This window comes from Schistocerca piceifrons, chromosome 9 (genome assembly GCF_021461385.2).
Source record: "Schistocerca piceifrons isolate TAMUIC-IGC-003096 chromosome 9, iqSchPice1.1, whole genome shotgun sequence".
In the NCBI taxonomy this organism is placed as follows: Eukaryota; Metazoa; Arthropoda; class Insecta; order Orthoptera; family Acrididae; genus Schistocerca; species Schistocerca piceifrons.
In genome coordinates, this window is record NC_060146.1 from 161,042,272 (window position 1) to 161,064,897 (window position 22,626).

At 38.8% G+C, this 22,626-nt stretch overlaps 1 protein-coding gene across 10 annotated transcripts in view; it reads left to right on the forward strand.

The window, feature by feature from the left end:
- LOC124717235 (YLP motif-containing protein 1) overlaps positions 1–22,626 on the forward strand; it is a 404,334-nt gene that overhangs the window by 203,357 nt on the left and 178,351 nt on the right. For all 10 annotated transcript variants that reach the window (XR_007005724.1, XR_007005722.1, XR_007005723.1 and 7 more), the window contains exons 15-16: positions 3,746–3,866; positions 18,252–18,353. Coding sequence is in view for 5 of the 10 variants with exons in the window: in XM_047244037.1 (XP_047099993.1) it covers positions 3,746–3,866; positions 18,252–18,353 (223 nt within the window). In the remaining 5 variants the exon portion in view is untranslated. The remainder of the gene's footprint in view (positions 1–3,745; positions 3,867–18,251; positions 18,354–22,626) is intronic.

Consider the following 22,626-nt stretch of genomic DNA (forward strand, 5'->3'; position numbering starts at 1 on the left):
ACACGTGTGAATGAGTATTTGCAGAAAATTCACTACCATTTGCTTGCGTATGGGTAGAATTGTTTATACTCGAGGGAATGGAAGAGAACATGAGGTAGCGAACATTGACTATGAACGCTGTGTTAGTTTTTGGGTGGTTCAGATTCCATGTTAAACTGCAGGTCTCCATTTTCCAATTAGGTAACTTCGGAAGACTGCAGTGGCATCCAGTTGAAAGACCTGCAAGAGCCCTACCAGTCACACCAGACAGAATTCTCTTTTGCTCATGCTTGTTAGCTGGTTTGCTCCAGTGAAAACTATACAATTTTTTTTAATAACTTCATATCAATAGTTCAATTCATGCATATGCAATTCTGATAAAAGTGGCTAGCAGAGAAAGTAAAATCATGGCAGTGTTTGATGTCGTAGACAACTTCCATTAGTGAAGACTTGTAATTTGTTGAAATGAAATGTGTCATGCAATACTACATTTTATAACAATTCCTGTAGGCCATTCCTTATGGTAATGTTTGAATGTTGTACATTTGACTATCAGTGAAACAGTTCTTTGTTTATTCGCTGTAGTCATCACAAAAATGTGAAGTGTCTATTGAATGACAAAAACAAACTTTTTTCTTACACCAGGCACACCGGACAAAAGATGCAGTCAGGCACTTCCCAATAACCATTAGTTGTATTTAGACAGAACTGCGATGAAGTCAGAAATGGTCCTGGCCATTGTCCTGCATATTACACTGCATACCAGGCTTATCTGATCAAATTCGTAATGCGTGGCGAAGAAAACTGGTAATGCATAAATGACTGGAGCTTAAGAATACTGTTCCGCTGATAAACCTGAAGTGAGAGAGAGGTATAGGAAGTTATGTTGTCTGATAATTTCCTGAAAAATAAAAAAAGCAGTGAATTAGTTTCTGCAGCTGGTAAGAATGAAATGTTGAAAATTATTCTTTCCCATTTTTCCAGATTTTGATATGTCGATTACAAGATTTTTTGCAACTAAACACTCCATTTTTTTTATTTTTGTCTCTAAATTGCCTTGTGGTTCTTGAAGACATATATACAGCTGCGGAAACAGTAAACCACTCATACTTGTCTCTGGCATTATTGTATACAAATGTGTCATTTCATTCATTGATTGGGCAACTGACTCCGTCTTTTTTTCACCTCAAAATGATAAAGTGCGGTGTGCATGCAGTTCTTTCACGAAACCTGACTGATCAGCATTATAAACAGCAGTTGTGGGAATAACAGCAAGTTTCGTCTTTACATCTGCTATGAATTTCTCTATAGCATTGTCTATCACTCGCAGCTCGAGCTTTGTTAGCTTTAAATTAATGAGATAGCATTGAATGTCAGATGTGTGATGGTCTGTCTTGGAAATAGAGGGCTAGTTGCATAATTCATGAAAACGATGATAAGTAGTTTGATATCTGTGTCTGTAATGGGATAGCTTTGCAGTTCTGTGACCAAAACAAAGTCACCTAGCTCGATTTGAATTGCAGTATAATGGATGAGTGATTGCTGGTCTGTCAGATGAAAGGTGTAGAAATATTTGTGTGAAAGACTAACCATATTGTGGTTCTGCAAAATTCAGCACATATATGCATACCCGAGAGGTAAGGGTGTACAATTCCTATTTCTGCAGTTTGATTTGTATCCATAGTGGTAATAGCCCACAAACTGCTTGAGTTATGGAACAAGGGTGGCAACTCCATTCCACTCTTTTGCACAGGTCTAGGTGGTGTTAAGGAATTCTGCTACCTAGGCAGTAAAATAACCAATGACGGACGGAGCAAGGAGGACATCAAAAGCAGACTCGCTATGGCAAAAAAGGCATTTCTGGCCAAGAGAAGTCTACTAATATCAAATACCGGCCTTAATTTGAGGAAGAAATTTCTGAGGATGTACGTCTGGAGTACAGCATTGTATGGTAGTGAAACATGGACTGTGGGAAAACCGGAGCAGAAGAGAATCGAAGCATTTGAGATGTGGTGCTATAGACGAATGTTGAAAATTAGGTGGACTGATAAGGTAAGGAATGAGGAGGTTCTACGCAGAATCGGAGAGGAAAGGAATATGTGGAAAATACTGATAAGGAGAAGGGACAGGATGATAGGACATCTGCTAAGACATGAGGGAATGACTTCCATGGTACTAGAGGGAGCTGTAGAGGACAAAAACTGTAGAGGACGACAGAGATTGGAATACGTCAAGCAAATAATTGAGGACGTAGGTTGCAAGTGCTACTCTGAGATGAAGAGGTTAGCACAGGAAAGGAATTCGTGGCGGGCCGCATCAAATCAGTCAGTAGACTGATGACCAAAAAAAAAAAGGTGGTGTTTAACACTACCTACATTGTCAAAGGGGTTGAATGGGCCTGTCACCTATCTTCCACAAATGAAGCAGTGTGGCGGTTATTACCAGTACTGTCTCAGATGGAAACTGTAGAAATTGGACTTTCATCCCTTCATCTCTCAAGTACTGGTCTTAACATTTTAACAGGAAAGGCTTGCAGCATCATAAGTCTATAAAATTTCTCTAGAGCACAATATCTAGTGGGTGTATGTGTTATCAGGACCTGTGTCTAATTTAACCTCTTCAGCAACTATGTTTCTGTAAATCTTAAGTACATGCTGGGATAATTCCTTTGAGAAGGTGGGGCTTATTTACTTCACTATCTGTCCTCCAATCTGAGCTTTGTGCTCCTCTAATAATCTCGTCATGGACGGGACATTAAACCCTTATCTCCCTTATTCAGTTAATATTAACATTAAGGTAAGCTAGTTGGGCTGCAGAGTAGTAGTGGGAGCTATCCCAAATGATGTCAGTAATTCTTTTCCTCAAATAAGAAACAGTATTAAATCCTGAGACAGGGAGCCTCTCTTGTTCAGCAAGTAAAGAATGTTTCAGGTGTTGTGTTTTATTTGACAGAATACTTACTAATCTTCCTTGATCCGTTATGGATCGTGGGACGACGGCTGGCATGAACTTCTTGATGCAATAATTTACCAACGACCATATGTATTGTAGAAATTTATTTATGGCATCAATGTAATGCCGAAACTGGTAGCACATAGAAGTTCATAAAATAAAATAAATTTCTACAATACATACGGCTGTTGGTAAATTATACATCAAGAAGGCATACTTACTATGTAACAATGCTGGAGTACTCAGAGAAGCACAATAAAACACAAATATGAGATACAGATTTCAAATCTTAAACATGAGTCTCAATGTAGGTGATGGCCTGTAGGAATTTGTCGTAGCAGAGCAGGAATATCTTATGTAGGGGATAAAGGTAGATTGTTGATGTACATGCCAGGATGATGTGGTTTTGTTATACTAGGGGGATGCAGCTGCAATTTGTAATACATTGTGCACCAAAACTTGCAAGATTATTGCTCTGTGCTGTCGCATTTTTGTAGAGTTGAGTAAGGCTAATTTTCATCAGTTCTCTGGTCTTGAATGTATGGATGTCTTGCAGCTGGTTGCTCCTATTTCAGTTGCTGTTGAGAAAGCCTTCTGGCCTTGTAAATTAACTAAATTTATAATTTTCATATTTTTAATTTAGATTACTTTCTTTTCTGTTTATTTGTGCTCATACATGCTTTTTATGTGCATCAGATTTTCTCAAAATCGTTTTTATTCCTTTTATTCTCTATGTAAAATAAAAGTGATACATTAAATTATAATCAAATTTTACATGACATAGCTGTAGGAGTAGTATTACTTATGCCCGCAGATTATGCAAAGCGTGATCGGGATATGCGGTGGGAGCGCGATAGGCCACCACGAGATGCCGATGACAGGAGCAAAGACGACAGAGTAAAAGAGAGAATGTCACGGTGGGAAGAATCTGAAAGGTAAGCTTCAATTTAAAGAATGTTTACAGCATTTGTTAACTTTGCAGAGATTTATGTTTGGTAGGATATTGAATGGGTAGGGACTAGTATTGGTAGTTTAGATAATCCCCCTCCCCCATTTATGTCTACATCATTTTATGTTTTATTCTTAAAAAGTTTTCAACTTTCATGAGATTTCTGTGTTGATAAGAAATACACTGAGCTCTCACAAATTCAGCCCTCAGTAGTCTGGCCTCTGAGTTATCCAGCCCACACATACAGCTTCGTGCACACAAATGTTGGTAGTTAATTGTGATGTTAAACGCTGCTATACATATTTGAAATTGTTGCTTCTTTACACTTCAGCATCATGACTTCTGAAAAGAAACACGTTACACTAGACCTCAAGCAGAACTCGAAGTTTTAGGTAAATTGAACTGACGTTCTTTGCAGAAAACCACTGCTGCTGAATTCGATGTTGGACAAGCAACTATGTATGATATCAAAAGAAAGATGATGTTATTTGACACCCAAACGGAGAGTGTGTTGGGAAACAGAAAATTATGCAGAAGAGTGAGAATGAAAAACTGGATGCAGCTGTTAATAGATGGTTCATACAATAACACAGTAATGCAATTACAATCAGTGTCCAGATAATAAAAGAAAAAGCAGTTGCATGTAACAAACAGCTTGGAGGTGGTTATGTGTGTGCAGCAATCAGTGATTGGGTATAAAACTAGAAAAAAAATTACATGGTGTGGGGCAGCTGACAGTCATCTAGGAAAATCATTCAACTAACAAAAAAAGATGCTGAAGAATTTGTCAAGATGATACTGAAGTTAATAGAGGAAGAATATTTAACTGCTGTTACCTTGTACAGTGCTGATGAAACTAGCTTCCTTTGTAGGATGATTCCTTTAAAAACATTAGCTGCCAAGTACAAGAAGGAAGCTCCATGGGTACAAACAATAGAAACTGTATAACATTAATGGCATGTTGTTATGCAAATGGGAGGCATAAATTACCACTCATGTTGATTGGGATATCTCAACATACAATTTGTTTTCAACACAGTAACAGAAATACATTACTAGTGCAATTTTTACTCAGAAGGAGGTATGGATGTACAGAGTGACAGTCTCCATTCAGACCATGGACCAGGGAATTTTGGACTCAGTTAAATACCATTATCAACATGCCTGCTTGTTGAATGAACAAGAAAATTACTCAGCTGAGGCTATTTTGAAGGTGTTGAAAGCAATCAACTTAAATGATGATGTTTTCCAAACAGTCGAAGCTTGGGATAAAGTGAAGAAGGCTTCTATAATGAAGAGCAGGAAAAAATTGTGGTCATCCATTCATGCAGAGTTTGAACCAGTATTTAACAACAGCTGTGAGCCACTCAGTTCAGGATCATCAGATGCCAATACTTTTTACATTGAGTGCAGGATGACACGAACGTAGTGCAACCAGAACTCAAGGGAGCACCGAGTGTATAAATGCAGTATAGAGGGCACCACATCCGACACATGACATTGACTGTGACATTGTCTCAGTAATGCCAATATTCTTGATTGAAAGTAATCGATCGTTATTTTTACATTGTAATGTTGACATTCAAATTTTATCTAATTGAACATCTTCCTCTTTTTGTGTATGTTGTATTTTGAAATCTCTGTAGTCTCTCTATACATGCATACGCATGCATGCATGATAATGCAACGATTTCGATATGATGGTCACCTCACTGAATTTTATTTCAGGATCACTTTCTTGGTAAACATGTTCCACTACAGTTGACTTATCCATGTGTCCCAGGCAGAATTCCTCTTTTGTTCAACGAGGCAGTTGTTAACAATTCTTTTTGTGGTGCAGCTACAAAGAATTTGATGTACACCCTATGTAGGCTAAGGATGCTGTGTATCTTTGGCCAATCATAAACATTCTTTCATCTTCTGAGTCAGTCTGGAGATAGTTTCCACACCATACTGACTCAACACTTTCCCAGTGCCTTCTGTAATCTTACTAGTGAACAAAATGAAAAAACTTTCCCTTGCGCACCCATTGTTCCTCAGTGATCCTGATTCCCTCTTTATGGCAAAGTGATCAGTCCATCTCTTTGTTAGAATAACCATTCTTCTTGACTGTCGACTGTAGATGTTCATCCTCATTGTTTAAATAAGTTGGTTCCCAAATTTTACATGCCTTGTTTACCATGGTTTTAATCACACCTCTGTTTTGCCTGGGGTGGTGGTTAGAATCCCAATGAAGGTAACAGTCAGTATTTGTCTCTGTCTCCTCGTGCCTCCCTTCTCACAGTCCATCACTTCCTCCCCCTTTCTCTGTCCATCTCCTCCTTCCCATTTTCTATGTCCATTTCTTCCCACCCACCTGTCCCATCTTGCCCCCCCCCCCCCCCCTCCCCGACCTAGAGCCTTGTTTATTGTTATTGCAGATTCTGTACCTGTAGTTTAATCTAAAACCAACAAGCCATAAATACAACTTTCTTGTTTGCCAACCATTTCTTGTAACATGTAAAAATTTGAAGTAAATCAGAAAGGTACATTTCAGATTTTTTATAATAATGTTTTCCCATTGTATATTATATCTATATTTCTGTATTATGTATATTAATAATATACACATGTTAAAGAATTAGGCACCTAGAAACACACCTTTAGTAGAATTCAATGGTATGTCAAAAATTAAAAGCAATCCTTCAAGAACTTTTGGAGATTAATGATTTTGAACAAACCAACATTGACATTTTTATAATGTTTCCCCTTTTATTACATAAATATTACATATATGCCAGATGGTGTTCCCGCAGGTATATAAAAGCGTAAATAATTAAATGCAAGCATCAAAGGAACCTGTGGTTTGTGCACCATAGGTAATCCATAGAGCCTAGGCGGGTATGCTTCTGTTTTGCAGAGTAGCTTCTTATTGTCAGAGGAGAATGAAGACGTATTCACCAACTGATCGGTGATTTTTAAAATCTTTTTAGTTTGATCCTTCTGGAGGTTTTTGTAATTGGTGGTATCCAAAATATTATTGACCTTTTTATGATAGTCTTCCATCCTCGTCAGGACTGTTGCATTACCCTTGTCTGCAGTAAGAACAGTAATGTTTTTAGCTGCACTGATATTATTTTAGCCTTCCTTAGTGCTTGCGGCAATTTACTATTAGGTGGTTTACATATGTCTAAAATTCTAGCTGTTTCCATCCTAATTACATCAGCACACTGCTGTGAAAGCTGACAGAACCCTGCCTCAATATTTGCTACAGCATCCTCCGTGGATACTTTTAGAGGCAATTATTTTCTCGTTGAATGGATCCACAACTTCTGTAATTTTTTAAGCAAGGTAAAATTCTTTAAAAAACATAACAGCAAAATTTCTACCTCGCTAAAGGAAAAAATTTTGCTGTGACACTTCTAAAAGTACTGTAGCAAATAGTGAGGCATGGATCTGTCAAGTTTCACAGCAGTCTGTTGATGTAATTACAATGGAAACAGAATATTTAAGCCGATAACAAGCTGTTCTACAAAATGGAAGCATACCGGTCTAGGCTCTATGGATTACCCAAGATGCACAAACCACAGATTTCTTTGAGGCCTACTACAAGTGCTGTAGCGTTTGCCATCCACAACTACAACTGACAGTCATATTAAAAATTCATATTATTTCATTGACAAATTAAAAGAAATGCATGTGGGGCCAGGTGATATCTCTGTTAGTTTTGATGTTGTATCGTTATATGCCACAATTCTGGTGAATGAAGCTATCTTACCCATACTGGAAATTTTTCCGATGGAGTTATTCATACACTGCCTCATCACAATCTGTTTTCAATACAAAAATGATTTTTGTGAACAGATTGATGAGGAGGCTTTGGGCAGTCCTCCTAGTCTAGCTATGGCTGATCTGTTTATGGAGACCTTTAAGCAATGGGCGTTCCAGACTGCCAGTAAAAGACCAGACAGGTGTTATCACTATGTTGATGGTATTTTCATAGCATGGACACATTGTGCAGAGGAACTGGATGCCTTCCTCATACATCTCAACAGTACCAGTCTGAAAATATAATTTACTATAAGATGGAGAATAACAGCCAACTGAATTTTTTGAATGTGACTTTTATCAGGACATTGGGTCAGGGGGTATATAAAAAACCATGTATACTGACCGTTACTCTCATTGTGATCCCAACCAGCACCCCAGACATAAAAGAGATGTGATTAAAACTGTGATAGACAGGGTATAAAAAATTTGTGAACTGACCTTTTTTTTTTTTTTTTTCAAAATGAGGTTGAACATCTACAGCTGACATTCAAGAAGAATGGTTATTCTAACAATCAGATAGATCAATCACATTGCCATAGCGAGGGAGTCAGGATCTTTGAGGAACAATGGCCGCCCAATGGGAAAGTGTCCCTTCCGTTCATTACTTAGGTTATAGATTGCATTGGGAAAGTGTTGAGTAAGTATGGTATGGGAACTATCTTCAGACCCACTGGGAAGATGAAAGAATGTTTAAGATTGGCAAAAGATACACAATATCCTTTGGCTACAAAGGATATATATCAAATTCCTTGTACCTGTGGGCTGGTACCACAAAAAGAGGTGTTAACACCCGTCTGGTTGAACTTCATCTGGGGCATAAAGATTAATCGGCTGTAGCAGAACTTGTTTACCGAGAGGGTGGTTATATAATAAAGTACAATGAGACAACTGTCATACTGAAATCATCACATTATTATATATGCATGTATAAAGAGACTATTGAGACTTATAAACAATGTAATAAGATTAACAGAAAAGAGGAAGGTGTTCAGTTAGATAAAATGTCGATGTCAACATTGCACTGTAAGAACTACGATCAATTATTTTCAATCGAGAATGTTGGCATTACCAGAGATAATCTCGTAGTTGATGTTGTGATGGACTGTGGTGTCCTCTACACTGCTCCCTCAAGTTCTGGTTGCAGTTTGGTGCTTTACCTCTGAATATGTCTGCTACAGTCAAAGGTGAAACATTAGGAGAAAGTTTTATACATTGGCCACACCTGTCAGCCCGTAAGTTTCAAATGAAGTCAGTATTGCCTGTGCAAGCGTACATTGTATAATTGAACTACACTAATGCACTCTGAGGGCTGTTCTACCTCCTACAGAGAAATGAAACTCTAATTATTTACATACCCACTGCTGGTCTATATGTGTATAAAGTTCAGTTAACATCCGACTGTGTAGTGCTCCACATTTCTTGTCAGGCATTGTATTTTTTATCACACAGTCAGTGAGTATCGAATGGTAATGTAGTGGTTGAAATGTGTGTATGGTTAAAAGTTCATAGTTTGAACGGTTAGGAAGTAGGAAGCTGAATTTAGGTATCTTGTACTTTTCTTGTTGCTCCATTTGTGAGATGTTCCAAAACTGCAACTGCTACAGAAAATACTGAGAAAGTTCATAATATGTGGGTATTAAACATGTTGTAACTAACTAACATGATAGTTGGAGTAGAAGAAAAACATCAATAACATTTTTCAAAAAGAATTAACTATTGGCAAGTTTTGTGCGAGACAATTGCCACATTTGTCGATTTCTGTCTGTAAGCAAATGCATAAACAAAATTTTTCAGTAGAGTCTGGAGCATTTTCAAGAGAAATGAACCAATTTTCAGGATCATTTTGGTACTGTCAGTAAATCTTGAGACCACTATTTCACATAATAAACAAACAAATCAAATGTTTTGACATGTAGCTTTTGGGATTTACCATATTGATTACCTTGCCACAGGTTAAACAGTACTTGGTGAACACTGTCTCAAGTTTTGTGGACCGACTGGATGGGAAATTAACTCGTAAGAGTGTTTATTTTGAAAAAGAAAAATAGGTAGGGCATCTTTCTGAATTGGTTCAAAGGGAAAACTGGGGGATTTAATGCACAATCTGTTGGAACATCAACTTTTCACTGTCTTTGTTCCACTCTTGACTTCCATGTGTATCAATATCTGCCAGTACGCTGCTGAGCAAGAAATCTGTTCTCAAGTCTTTCTGCCTCATTATGTTCAAGGGTAAATCTCTGACTCAGCATACAAGGAACTCATCAAGAGCACAGTTAAAATTGTATGCTACATTTTTGTGCAGTGTTTAGTAAGATATGAGTAAATACAATGAAAAAGGGAAGTTACTTGTTTTTAAAGATGTAAATGACTGTAATTTATGACTGCAGTGGAAACTTGACAGAATATAACACTAGAATAATGATTTCATTGGCTAAAATTGGTGCAGAATGATAACAGCTCAATAAAAGGAACTTCTTTAATTGACAGGAATCTATAAACAAGTGACAAGTTCCTTGGTAGAGTGTTAACACTGTTTTGAGAACACACTTGCATTTTTTCCATCCCTCTCCATGTACAAAAATTGACAAATTGATTTCTTTAAAGAAATCCACGATTTACTGCAGACTTGTTGTGGATTTGGCAGACTTTTTTATGTCCATACCCATTACACAGATGAACTGCGTCCTTAAGAATGGCAACTCGTTTATCACTTTGAGTCGTGAGCAGCTACACGAAAAACTATGCTGAAACACCTGCCTGTTTTTACCACGTTTTCAGCCATGTTTAGAAATTCTATAGTATAGTGAAAATAAAGAACTGCATTATGCAATACACACTGTAATGGTATATTTTATTAGAGATAATTGAGTTCAGTGTACAATTAGACCATCATCAGATCCAAAAACCATTTCAGCTATGCATTTGCGTCGTTGGAATAATAGTCATTAGATGTGGAACAACAGTTATCAGATGGCCTCAGCTGCTGGAGTTAGTGGTCACGTATGTGTGAGGTGTGTGGTTGTGTGTATGAATGGAGTGTGTTTCTCTGTTTCTATTGTGCTTATGAATGCTGTGGCCAAAAGCTGTGGTCTTTTAGCTGTGTCTGTCTTCAACTTAACATGTCCTCTTTGTAGTAAGTAGCATCTATCTTTCTCTCCATTGTTGTCATTATCAGATGTACATTGTTCCACCATTGATATTAGGTGTAAATATGTAACATTATGACTAATTTAACTTCATAGACGTATTTTTGTGGCAGCACATAATGTGGTGTTGCATAATGCAGTTCTTAACATTCATTAAAGCTGTACAAACCACCTCTATAAAATAATTATAGTGAAAATGTTTCAATTACTGAAAAAAATTTCATTTATGTACTCCAGCTATTCAAGCATGATTACAAAATGATCCCCTAGAAGATGTATGTGTCACAAAATTTTTGGGTCCGTGAGTTCAGCAAGATTTAGAGTGGGCTACACATATAAATAAATTGTGTAGGAAAGGCTCATTCGCATGCTGTGGTATACAATGCGCAGTTCCAATCACTGCTTTGCTATGGGATCAGTTTCTGGAGACGCTCAATTCAGAATCTAAAAGTTTTTAGAATGCAAAAAAGAGCTCTAAGAATAATTTGTAGCCTTAAAAAGATGGAGTCCTGTAAACCTTATTTTACTGAACTTTGTTTCCTGAATGTTCCAAGTTTGTTCATCTAAAAAGAAATCTCATTCACTAGAGACTCCCTCGTGAAAACAGACAAACTAATACAGAACAAAAAGTTACACAACTATTGTACCAGACGGAAATCAGATATACATAAAAAATATCACATAACAACAGCCTCTCAGAGGATCGTATTTAACATTGGTGTAATACTACACTTACTGCATATCCAATATTTAAAATTAAACTAAAGGCATTTCTAAGGCTGCGTTCACACTGCCGGCCGGGCCGAGCCGAGCCTGGCCGGGCCGCCGCCCGCTTCGATATCAAACACATGGTTTTGAATTGCGGTGTTCACACTGGCGGCCGGGCCGCGCCGACACGGCGTGAGCCTCCCGGAGCCGAGCCGACGACATTCCGAGTGTTTAATATTGCCGGCGCGAGCCGACCGCAGGCGCGAGCCTGTGGAGCAGCACTACAGCTTCTGCAGTACACGCATCACACGTCTCCCTTCTCCTTTCTTCACAAGTGTGACTGCACACGTCTTTTATTTTAAGATGTTACCTCACATTTCACAATCAGTGAGGAAAAATTACGTTTATTATGATGATACATGCGAAATTACTTTTATTTCATTTATTTAATCTACCGTATTTACATGCATTTACAACAATAGCTTGCCAGCAATCGCGGCATTGCCGCCACTGAATAGTTCGCATTTACTTGTAAACGGAGACAGATATGAGTGTCACTGAGGGACGGAAATGTGTCCCTACCAGATGATAATGCATTGTAAAGACATGCTGTGGCAGTTCCTTATCAGTGGAGATAGAACCACTGAGTCAAAGGGCATTATCTCAAAACTCTTCGCCCATCAATCTGTCTATCTTACAAGGTAATGAAAAGAATTCTGTGAGGTCATCAGTGGCTCCACATGATGAACCATCACCACTGCCAAGCGCTGCATCATGAAGAAAAAAGAAGAAAAAAGTTGGAAAATTCTGAAGGAGTATTTCTGCGATTCTTCGTTGAAGGCACAGCAAGACATTACCCAAAATGACGGAGCTAATTACTTCCTAATGATTCTCAGGAGCCCCATAAACTCTCTTCCCCTCAGAGGTTAGCGTTTGTGAAATTTAAAATACAAAAGCATGACTACAATTAACTGGAGGTAGCGAATGCTGTACAAAGTTCTACTGCAAACCAAAAAGTGTGTACTAACGAATCTTACCTTATCATTATACACAATTTTTCTTCTGCTGTTATACTTCTGCGAAAATTTGTGTTCTGTTTAGAAATTTTGTCTTGAATGTTCTGCAGCACATACTGAAATGTATTATGATTCATTCTGTAATTTGAATAAAATTTTTCAGGATAGTTTTAAAGTTTCTCATATAAAGAAAAAAACTCTCCTAAATGTCTGTCGCTATTCATAGGACGAATCCATAACCTCCTAGTTCTTCTGTACTTCAAAACTCGACGAGTTACTGCAGAGTCAAAACAATACCAATAAAAGAGTGAAGACATTGTTCTACACGACAGCACAGACTAGGTAAAGGCGAGCAACTGTTGACTGCAGCTGCGTTTTCTACTGACTTGCTTGTCAGCTGTCGAAGGGTGGAGATCTTTTTAAATTTATTTATTTGGCCTCCCGCCAGCCATTTAGCCAAAGAGTGGGGATTACCTTGACAGTGCAGCGCAGCCCGCCAAGGAAGGAAAAAAAAAAAAACAATGAAGAACAATGAAACGCACATCTGTGCCGATCTACAGTAGTTTCATTAACTCTCCATTATTTTTTCTGTCAAAGTAGACAACGAGACTACAGAATTGCGCTTCAGTTATCTTTTAGTTCGAAATACGAAATGTACATCATACTAATTGTAGGATGTTGATGACAAATAATTGTCTTTTGTGATGCAACATGTGGCCAATTATAAAAGCATAGCAGATGATTGTCCAGTAGCCGAGGGAAAAATTCTTATACGTTTGGATTTATCTAGAGAATGAGACCATTAAAATAATAAGAGGGACCGGCACTAGGTCTGCGCTGATCACTAGTAATTATATGACTACACTAAACCATGCTGTAACCGCGCGAACTCCGTGGCTTGCGGACGCGGCACTTACGCCACTGAATAGCTCGCATTACTTGAGACCAGAGACAGATATCAGTATCACTATCATTTCAAAAACTTTTTGGTACTTTTAGCTACATTTCATTCACAACAATGTATGGTCTAAAACGGATCTAACAGTAAGCTAACCGCTACATAACTTTTTCACTACAAGATTTGTGAATCAAGTGCGCAACGTTGACAAATAGCATCATTTCACAATGACTGTTAAGAAATATGGAAAGATAAATGATTCAATACGAAGCTAAGATGTTGCACTACCACGTGTACAAAAATCAGATTCTTTAGCAGCATACTTTCTTCAAAATCGGTTGGGAAGCGTTACGAAACTAAGAAATCACGTGAAACGAAAAGTAGACTTTTTCTTTTTTCACGACGTAAGTAACGATTTTAAGGAAAAAATAAGTTCATAAAACGAAGTGGCGAAGTCTTATATACCGCTAAGAATTTTTAAAACATGAAAATCGGAGAAGTGGATTTTCCCCCATTTCGCCGTCCCGGCTCGGCGCGGCGCGCAATGTGAATGCACTACTCGTCGGCCGAAGCTGGCTAGGCACGAGCCGAGCCAGCACGCGTCAGCCCGGCTCGGCCCGGCCGGCAGTGTGAACGCAGCCTAATGAAGCACTGTGTGTTGTTGTTGTTGTTGTGGTCTTCAATTCAGAGACTGGTGTGATGCATCTCTCCATGCTACTCTATCCTGTGCAAGCCTCTTCATCTTCAAATAATTACTGCAACCTATATCCTGAATCTGGTTACTGTAGTCATCTCTTGGTCTCCCTCTACAGTTTTTACCCCTCACACTTCCCTCAAATACTAAATTGGTAGCACCTTGATGTCTCAGAATGTGTCCTATCAACCAATCCCTTCTTTTGCTCAAGTTGTGCCACAAATATCCTGTCTCCCCAAATTCTATTCAGTACTTCCTTGTTAGTTACATGATCAACCTATCTAACCTTCAGTATTCTTCTGAAGCACTGCATTTCAAAAGCTACTATTTTCTTTTTTTTTAAACTGTTTTATCATCTGTGTTTCACTTCCATACATGGCTACGCTCCAGACAGATACCTTCAGAAAAGACTTCCTGATTCTTAAATCTGTATTCTGTGTTAGCAAATTTCTTTTTATTGGAAATGCTTTTTGTGTCATTGCCAGTCGAAATTTTATATCCTCTACTTCGGGCATCATCAGTTATTTTTCTGCCCAAATAGCAAAACTCATCTTCTCCTTCAGATGTCTTGTTTAGAAATCTGATTCCCTTAGCATCACATGATTTAATTTGCCTATGTTCCATTGTTCTTATTTTGCTTTTGTTGACGTTCATCTTATATCCTCTTTTCACTGTCCATTCTCTTCAACTGCTCTTCCAAGACCTTTTCTGCCTCTGACAGAATTAAAATCTCATCAGCAAACCTCAAAATTTTTATTTCTTCTACCTCAATTTTAATTCCTACTAAAATTTTTCTTTGGTTTCCTTTACTGCTTGTTCAGTGCACGGTTTCAATAATGTTAGGGGTAGGCTACAATCCTGTCTCATTCCATTCTCAACCACTATTTCCCTTTCATGCCCCTCAACTCTTAATTACTGCTGTCTGGTTTCTGTACAAGTTGTAAATATCATTTCGCTCACTGTATTTGACACCTGCTAACTTCAGAATTTAAAATAGACTATTGTGGTCAACATTGTTAAAAGCTTTCTCTAAGTCTATAAATGCTAAAAATGTAGGTTTGCCTTTACTTAAACTATCTTCTAAGATGAGTCATAGGGTCAGCATTGCCTCGCGTGTTTCTACAGTTCTCAGAAATCCAAACTGTTCTTCCCCTAGGTCGGTTTCTACCAGTTTTTCCATTCTTCTGTAAATAATTCATGTTAGTATCTTGCAACCATGACTTATTAAACTGATAGTTCAGTAATTTTCACATCTATCAGCTACTGCTTTCTTTGGAGTTGGAATTACCACATTCTTCTTGAAGTCTGAGGGTATTTTGCCTGTCTTGTACATCTGGCATGCCAGATAGAAGAGTTTTCTCATGGCTGTCTCTCCCAAGGCTATCAGTAGTTCTGATGGAAAGTTATGTACTCCTGGGGCACTGTTTCAACTTAGATCTTTCAGAGCTTTGTCAGATTCTTCTCATAGTATCGTACCTCTCCATCTTCATCTATGTCTGCATCCCTTTCTATAGTATTACGTTGAAGTTCATCTCCCTTGTAAAGACCCTTTATATACTCTTTCCACCTTTCAGCTTTCTCTTCTTTGCTTAGGACTGGTTTTCCATCTGCGCTCTTGATATTCATACAGCTGCTTCTGTAGGTAGTATCCATCTTTTGCCTAGTGAAATATGCTTGTAAAGCCTTAAATTTGTCATCTAGCCGTTCCTGTGTAGCCATTTTGTACTTGCTGTCAATCTAACTGTTTAGACATTTGAATTTTCTCCTTACATCAGTTAAATTCAGTATCTCTTGTGTTATGCATGGATTACTAGTAGGCCTTGTCCTTTTACCTATTTGATCCTCTGCTGCCTCCACTATTTCATCTCTCAAAGTTGCCGATTTGTCTTCTGCTATATTCCTTTCCCTTGTTCTAGTCAGTCATTACCTAATGCTTCCTGTGAAACTCTCAACACCTCCAGTTGTTTCAACTTATCCAGGTCCCACCTCCTTAAGTTCTTACCTTTTTCCAATTTCTTCAGTTTTAATCTACAGTTCATAACCATGGAATTGTGGTCAGAGTCCCCATCTGCCCCTGGAAATGCATTACAAATTAATATATGGTTCCTAAATCTCTGTACAACCATCACAGATTCAATCTGAAACTTTCTGGCATCTCCAGGTCTCTTCCATGTGTACGACTTTCTTTTATGATCTTGAACCATGTGTTAGTGATGATTAAATTATGCTTTGTGAAAAACTCTACCAGGTGGCTTCCTCTTTCTTTCTTTCCCCCTGTCCATATTCACCTACTATTTTTCCTTCTCTGCCTTTTCCTACTATAAATTCCAGTCCTCCATCACAAGCACTCTTAACATTCTGTGAAAGAATTTCTGAACATATAACAAAAAAGTTACTTAAAAATTGCTTTCAGCCAGAACGCCTTCTTTTGAAATAGACACACACATGACCACTGTCTGGCTGCCGGAGCCAGACCAGACATGCGTTTGCATGAATATGTGTGTGTGTGTGTGTGTGTGTGTGTGTGTGTGTGTGTGTGTGTGTTATGTTGTCTATTTTGGAAGAAGGCCTTCAGACCAGAAGCTTGTGTGTTTAGTAGTCGTTTTGTTGTGCATGCGTGTGACTAAATGTCTTCACTATATGCTGAGTAGCAGTCTGTTCTTTTTTATAATATTGTCATTGTTCCATCCTGCATACCTGTCCAATAGGAGTTGCACAATTTGTGCCATATGATAAAATCTGGACCAGTCCAATCAATCAACCAACTCTCATTTCAGTGATTGATCTGTAGGACCCTTATGGTCTGTGGGGCATACAGATCAATTATTTCCTAAGTTTTTCATCACAGAATTTGTTAGTATGTTTAGTCAAAAATATGGAAGCATACTATTTTTATTTCAATTTAGACTGCACCATCTGTATTGTTACGAAAGCACATCAGGATGTGTCACTCGATCAGTGGTCGTCCAGCTTTCCTCACAGCTTGTCCTCACCCTCGGTATTCTGCACTCTTCCATTGTTCATCTCCAGGGGAATAATGACTTGCCTGCGAAGCAAGTCCACTTCTGATTCTACCATAAAAAGTCATATTCGAAAATAAAATTGCCTTGGAATTACAAACTAAAGTGCTTTCAACTGAAATAGGGATTAAAACAACTACTATTCATTTTCCAACATTATTTAGATAAACTCTTGGAAATTCTTCTTGAAAATACTCTATGTCATCTTGAGCATCATTTGCAACATCATGTTCCAAGTAATAAGTATCATTGTAGTTAAAATCTTGAGATAACTCCAAGTAATTTTGTCATTGCTCAAAATGTGTCTGGCTACTTTGACACAACTGCGAACGCGCATGGTAGAAACCCATTAAAAACACACACACACACACACACACACACACACACACACACACACACACTGTTCAGCATGTCTGTACAATCTCGGGCACAGAGGAACAATAGGGAACATCGAGAAAGTATGCCCATCAAATTACAGGCATTGAACTTCCAGGCAGGCTAATTGCATCTGTATTTTTACAGGCATCACCCCAAAATATTAATTTCTTTGCCTTTTGTGTTATGAAGATTGCGATAAACTTTTTTTTCTGTGTACATCTCAAGCTGCTTTTATGAATAATTTGAATAACATTCAATTTAAATTGAACTCTGTATCTGGCCCATTTTATTTTAAAACTCTTATATTGAGCCTAATGTCCTAAGTTCTCAACACTGGTAGAGACACTTAGGGGAATTAGCTCTGTTTTCATTTTCAGTGAGCAAAGGGGTCCTGTGGTAACTCTGTATCACAATTGCCATTTGTTTTCTGTTGTTTCACATGCTTCTTGTAGTTTAGTTTTGCACTTTTATTTTTTGTCTAACTTTAATATCTAGCACTTAAGACACACTTAGCTTTCTCTGCTTCACATTTGGCTTATGACTACTTTTTCCTAATTTATTATTTAGTTTTTCTGTAGTGTCATAATTTTACATTCATTATTTTGAAGTTTCTAGTTGATCGTGGGCCCCATTGTAATAAGATGAGGCCCAATATGTGTTGCACATTCATGTGTAAATTAGCAAATACAATGTCTCCACAGAAACAGATTCAGTAATAGCAGTGATCGTTGGGGACCAAAGGGAGGCAGTCGTGGATATGACAGTCGAGACAGAATGCCACTGAACTCTTTCGACAATGACAGGTTAGTGAAAGGTATTTCTTTATAAGTGAGCTGATGGGTAGTATGGACTAGATGCTGTGGATCCATACTTGGATAAGTGCTGTATCTGTTGTGATAAATTAAAAGATTGTAAAATAGGTGTTACTCCTAGCTAGTCTGTGAAAGGCTAAAATATTGAGGGTAGACCTTGTGTGTGAACCAAAATAATGGACATTTAAGACATTTACCATCCCCTGAGGTACCTGTAATGTTTGCAGTGATCGTAAAATTGAGTAAAGTTGTCAGTAGCAGTGACATTAGTGTGGGTATTATAAAGTTCTGTGTAATTGATGATTTCTTAGAGGACTGAGTGGCAGGAGATGTGTTTCCACATATGCCTGGCTCAGAATGGCAAAGTAATCGACACTGGTGTTTGATTGAACATGAAGGCAGCCACATCGTTGGTGCACCATTATTTTATGTACAGTACTACTGCTGCAGCAGTTGAAGAGCTTGCACAAGGTAACTTGGCTCTTATGCAGAAATGCATTCTCGTTCTAAGTGCTGGATGAGTCTATCCCCGTGTTCCGAACGGTTGACCTTCACAGAGTGCTATCCTCCGCTGAGCTGCACGCTTGGTCTGTCAAAATATCCTTCATGTGCTTCGGCATGGCCGTGGCAGACTCGCCACAGTGCAAGAATGGTAGTGTGTGCACGCTGGCTGCTCCCCAAGCTTTCTCACGTGTTGTTAAAGAAAAAAGGGTTGATTTTTGCATGTCTCATAGCCTCATTTGTCAGCCTTCTGATGAACTGCCTATCGTTTTGGAATTGTCAGAGTTACTGTGATGTCTTGAAATTACACAACCCATTATGTGAAATTGGAACAGGTTACAATAAAAAATCAGATTTGAGCTCAGAATACATTCTAAGATGCTACAACAAATGCACATCAAAGGTATTGGATGGAAGTTTGTGAGTTACTTGTGCTACCTTTCTTGTAGACAGGTGTGACCTGTGCTTTCTTCTAACTGCTGGGCACAATTTTTTTGTTCAAGAGCTTAGAGTAACAGAGGAGATATCTCAGATGCGAATTGGGTATAGAATCTGATAGTGATTCCATCAGGCCATGGGGCTTTTTTTAATTTTAATGATCTGATCTGTTTCCCGATGCCACTTTCACTGATATCTGTTTCAGTCATCTTTTCAGTGGTAAAAGAATTAAATTGGGGGCAATGCTCCTGTGTTTTACTGTGTAAAAGCACATTTGAAAACAGAATTAAGCATTTCAACTTTTGCTTTGCTACCCTCAGTTTCAGTTCTTGTCTCATTCACTAGGGACTGGACACTAACTTTGGTGCCACCAACAGCTTTTACATATGATCAGGATTTCTTTGGTTCCTGTGAAAGATCAAGTGACAATGTTCTGCTGCGGTGCATTAAAGGCATCACACATTGCTCTCTTGACAGCCAAATGCATTTCATTCAGCATCACTCTATCTACAGCCCTACGCTTTGTTTTACATCTGTTATGCAGTAATCTCTTTTCTTTAGAAGCTTATTTACAGTGACTGTATACCATGGAGGTTCCCTTCCATTATGAACTGTCCTACATAGTGCATATCTGTCCAGTGCATTATCAATATTCTTTTAAATGTGAGCCATTTTCCTCTACGTGCTCCTGTTCTAAGCTGAAAGTTTTAAGTTCCTCATTGAGGTAGACATTATTGTTTTTCTTTCTAGTTTGATGAATATATAAATGTTTTTTTCTGAACTATACATTCTAGGGGTAGTTTTCAGGGATGGCGTTTAGTAATGTTGCACAGAATGTCTTGTCACACTCACCACTAACAAAACTATAAATATCCCAGTGTATTGTTGACAATGTAGGAAAAGGTAGATTGCTGCTTACCATAAAGAAGAGACACTAAGTTGCAGACAGACACAGCTGAAAAACACGTACACAAAGCACTTGGCCACAGCCTTCCTCAGCAAAAGAGAATCAGAGAGACACATGCCTTTCATGCACACAAGCAAGCACACCTCATGCAGACTTGACTGCCAACTCTGGCAGCTGGGTCCAGAAAGAAATTATCATGTGAGATGGCAGCAGTAGTCTGGAAGGGGTGGGGAAGGTAGGTTGTGAGGCAGGGAGATAGGTAAAATGGGAACGAAAAGGATAGGAGCGGAGAAAAGTGGGGGCAGGGGCAGAAGCAGAGGGCAGCAAACAAAGAGGCTGGGAAACAAGAATGGGGAGGAGTTGAGAGCACAGATGAGGTAGAAACTGTTAGGTTGAGGGTGTGGGGACACAATGTTACTGCAGGTTGAGGACAGTATAATTATAGGAGCAGATAATGTGTTGTAAGGATAACTCCCATCTGCACGTTTCAGAAAAGCTGGTGATGGAGGGGAGGGATCCAGATGGTTCGAGTAGTGAAGCAGCCATTGAAATCAAGCAGCTTGTTATGTTCAGCTGTATGTTGTGCCACAGGGTGGTCTACTTTGCTCTTGGTCATGATTTGGCAGTGGCCATTCATCTCGGTGGACAACTAGTTTGTAGTCATACTGACATAAAAAGCTGTGCTGTGGTTGCAGCAGAGTTGGTAAATGGCATGGCTGCTTTGACAGGTGGCCTGGGCCCTTGTGAAGTAGGATAAACCTGTGACAGGACTGGAGTAGGAAGTGCTGAGTCGGTGGATTGGGCACGTCTATCACTTGGGGTCTCCCACAGGGATACTGTCCTTGTGGCAACGGGTTGGGATTGAGAGTGGTGTAGGGATGTTGTGGAGGTTGGGTGGGCGATGGAGCATACTTGGGGGGAGGGGACTGATCCTTCATCGGGTAGGATGTCCCTCCTTTTCTCAAGGACCCTCTCCACTATGATGCAGAGTTATTTCCATAAAGACACTGTTACAGTGTGGCTGATTGATGTAAAGTAATTTTTAGAGATGATCATGATGTCACTTATCTTGATGCTGCTGAATATCCATTGTACGTGTGGTTTCATTGTCTTGGCAATGACTGATTCCTTTGCTGGTCTGGATGAAAAAGGTGTTGGTTTTGACTACTACCAGACTAACGAAATCATGAAGCAGGATTCCACGATTTTTTGTTTAGAAAAAAACACATATTTACTGTCAGAACTTTCAACTCAAAAGTAATTTAGTGAATTTCACAATCTCGAATCACAAAAATAAAGTAGCACATGCATTATGGACACCTCAGATTTATCAAGAAACACACATAAAAACAACACCTCTCGACCGCGGCTAAAACACAAGTGACCAAAATCACGTTGCTGACCAAAGATCACAGTCATATCGACAAAGAACTTAATGATGTCTGTACTGATCATTCATACTGTATTTTTAGGGTACATAAAATATCAAATAGCATAAAGAATAATTCACTGACAATAATAATAATAATATGAGTGACAAAATTGTGCTTATAAATAATGCAAGTAAAACTTTTAGAAATAATAAAAGTTGTAATTTAAATATACACACTTTCAAATTTGCATTTATCGCATTTCCTACCCTAACATCATACTAAGCAGATGCTATTCAAAAACAACTTTAATTAGTGTATAATATCTAATAAAAATGGGCTTTATTGGTCAGTTGCATTACAATTTTGGGGCATAATGATAGATAATAATCAAAGCACTGCTAAAGAGTGTGGTTCAGTTGTTCCAGCCTGACAAAGGAGACACTCCTTTGTGGCCAGTTCTTGGGGGTGGTGGGAGGTTTGGGGTTGTCAAGGAAAATGGCATAGGAAACCTGCTTGCTGACTCGTTTCAGGGGATAGTGCTGGTCTGTGAAGGCCTTGGTGATACCTCAGCATACTGAGCAAGGGAGTTTTCATCACTGCAGATGCTATCCGTTAGTGGCCAGACTGTATGGGAGGGATTTTTTGGTGTGAAAGGAATGAGAGTTGTCAAAATACAGATGCTGTTGCTGTTGGTTGGTTGGTCGGTGGGTTTAATGTGGACAGAGGTGCAGGTGGAGCCATCAGAGAGAAGAAGGTCAGTGCCTAGGAGGGTGGCACAGTGGGTTGAGGAGAACCGGGTGAAGCAGATGGGAGAGAAGTTTTTGAGGTTGTGAAGGAATGAAGATAGGGAGTCTTGGACCTGAGTCCAGATCATGAAGATATCATCAATGAACCTGAACCAGACAAGGGGCTTGGCATTCTGAGAGGCTAGGAAGGCCCCCTCTAGATGGCCCGTAGGGGACTTATAAACAACAAGAAGTAGGAGTTTAGTTTCACTAAATTCAACTGCCTCTGTACAACATTCAAATACCTGTTCAGTCCAGTG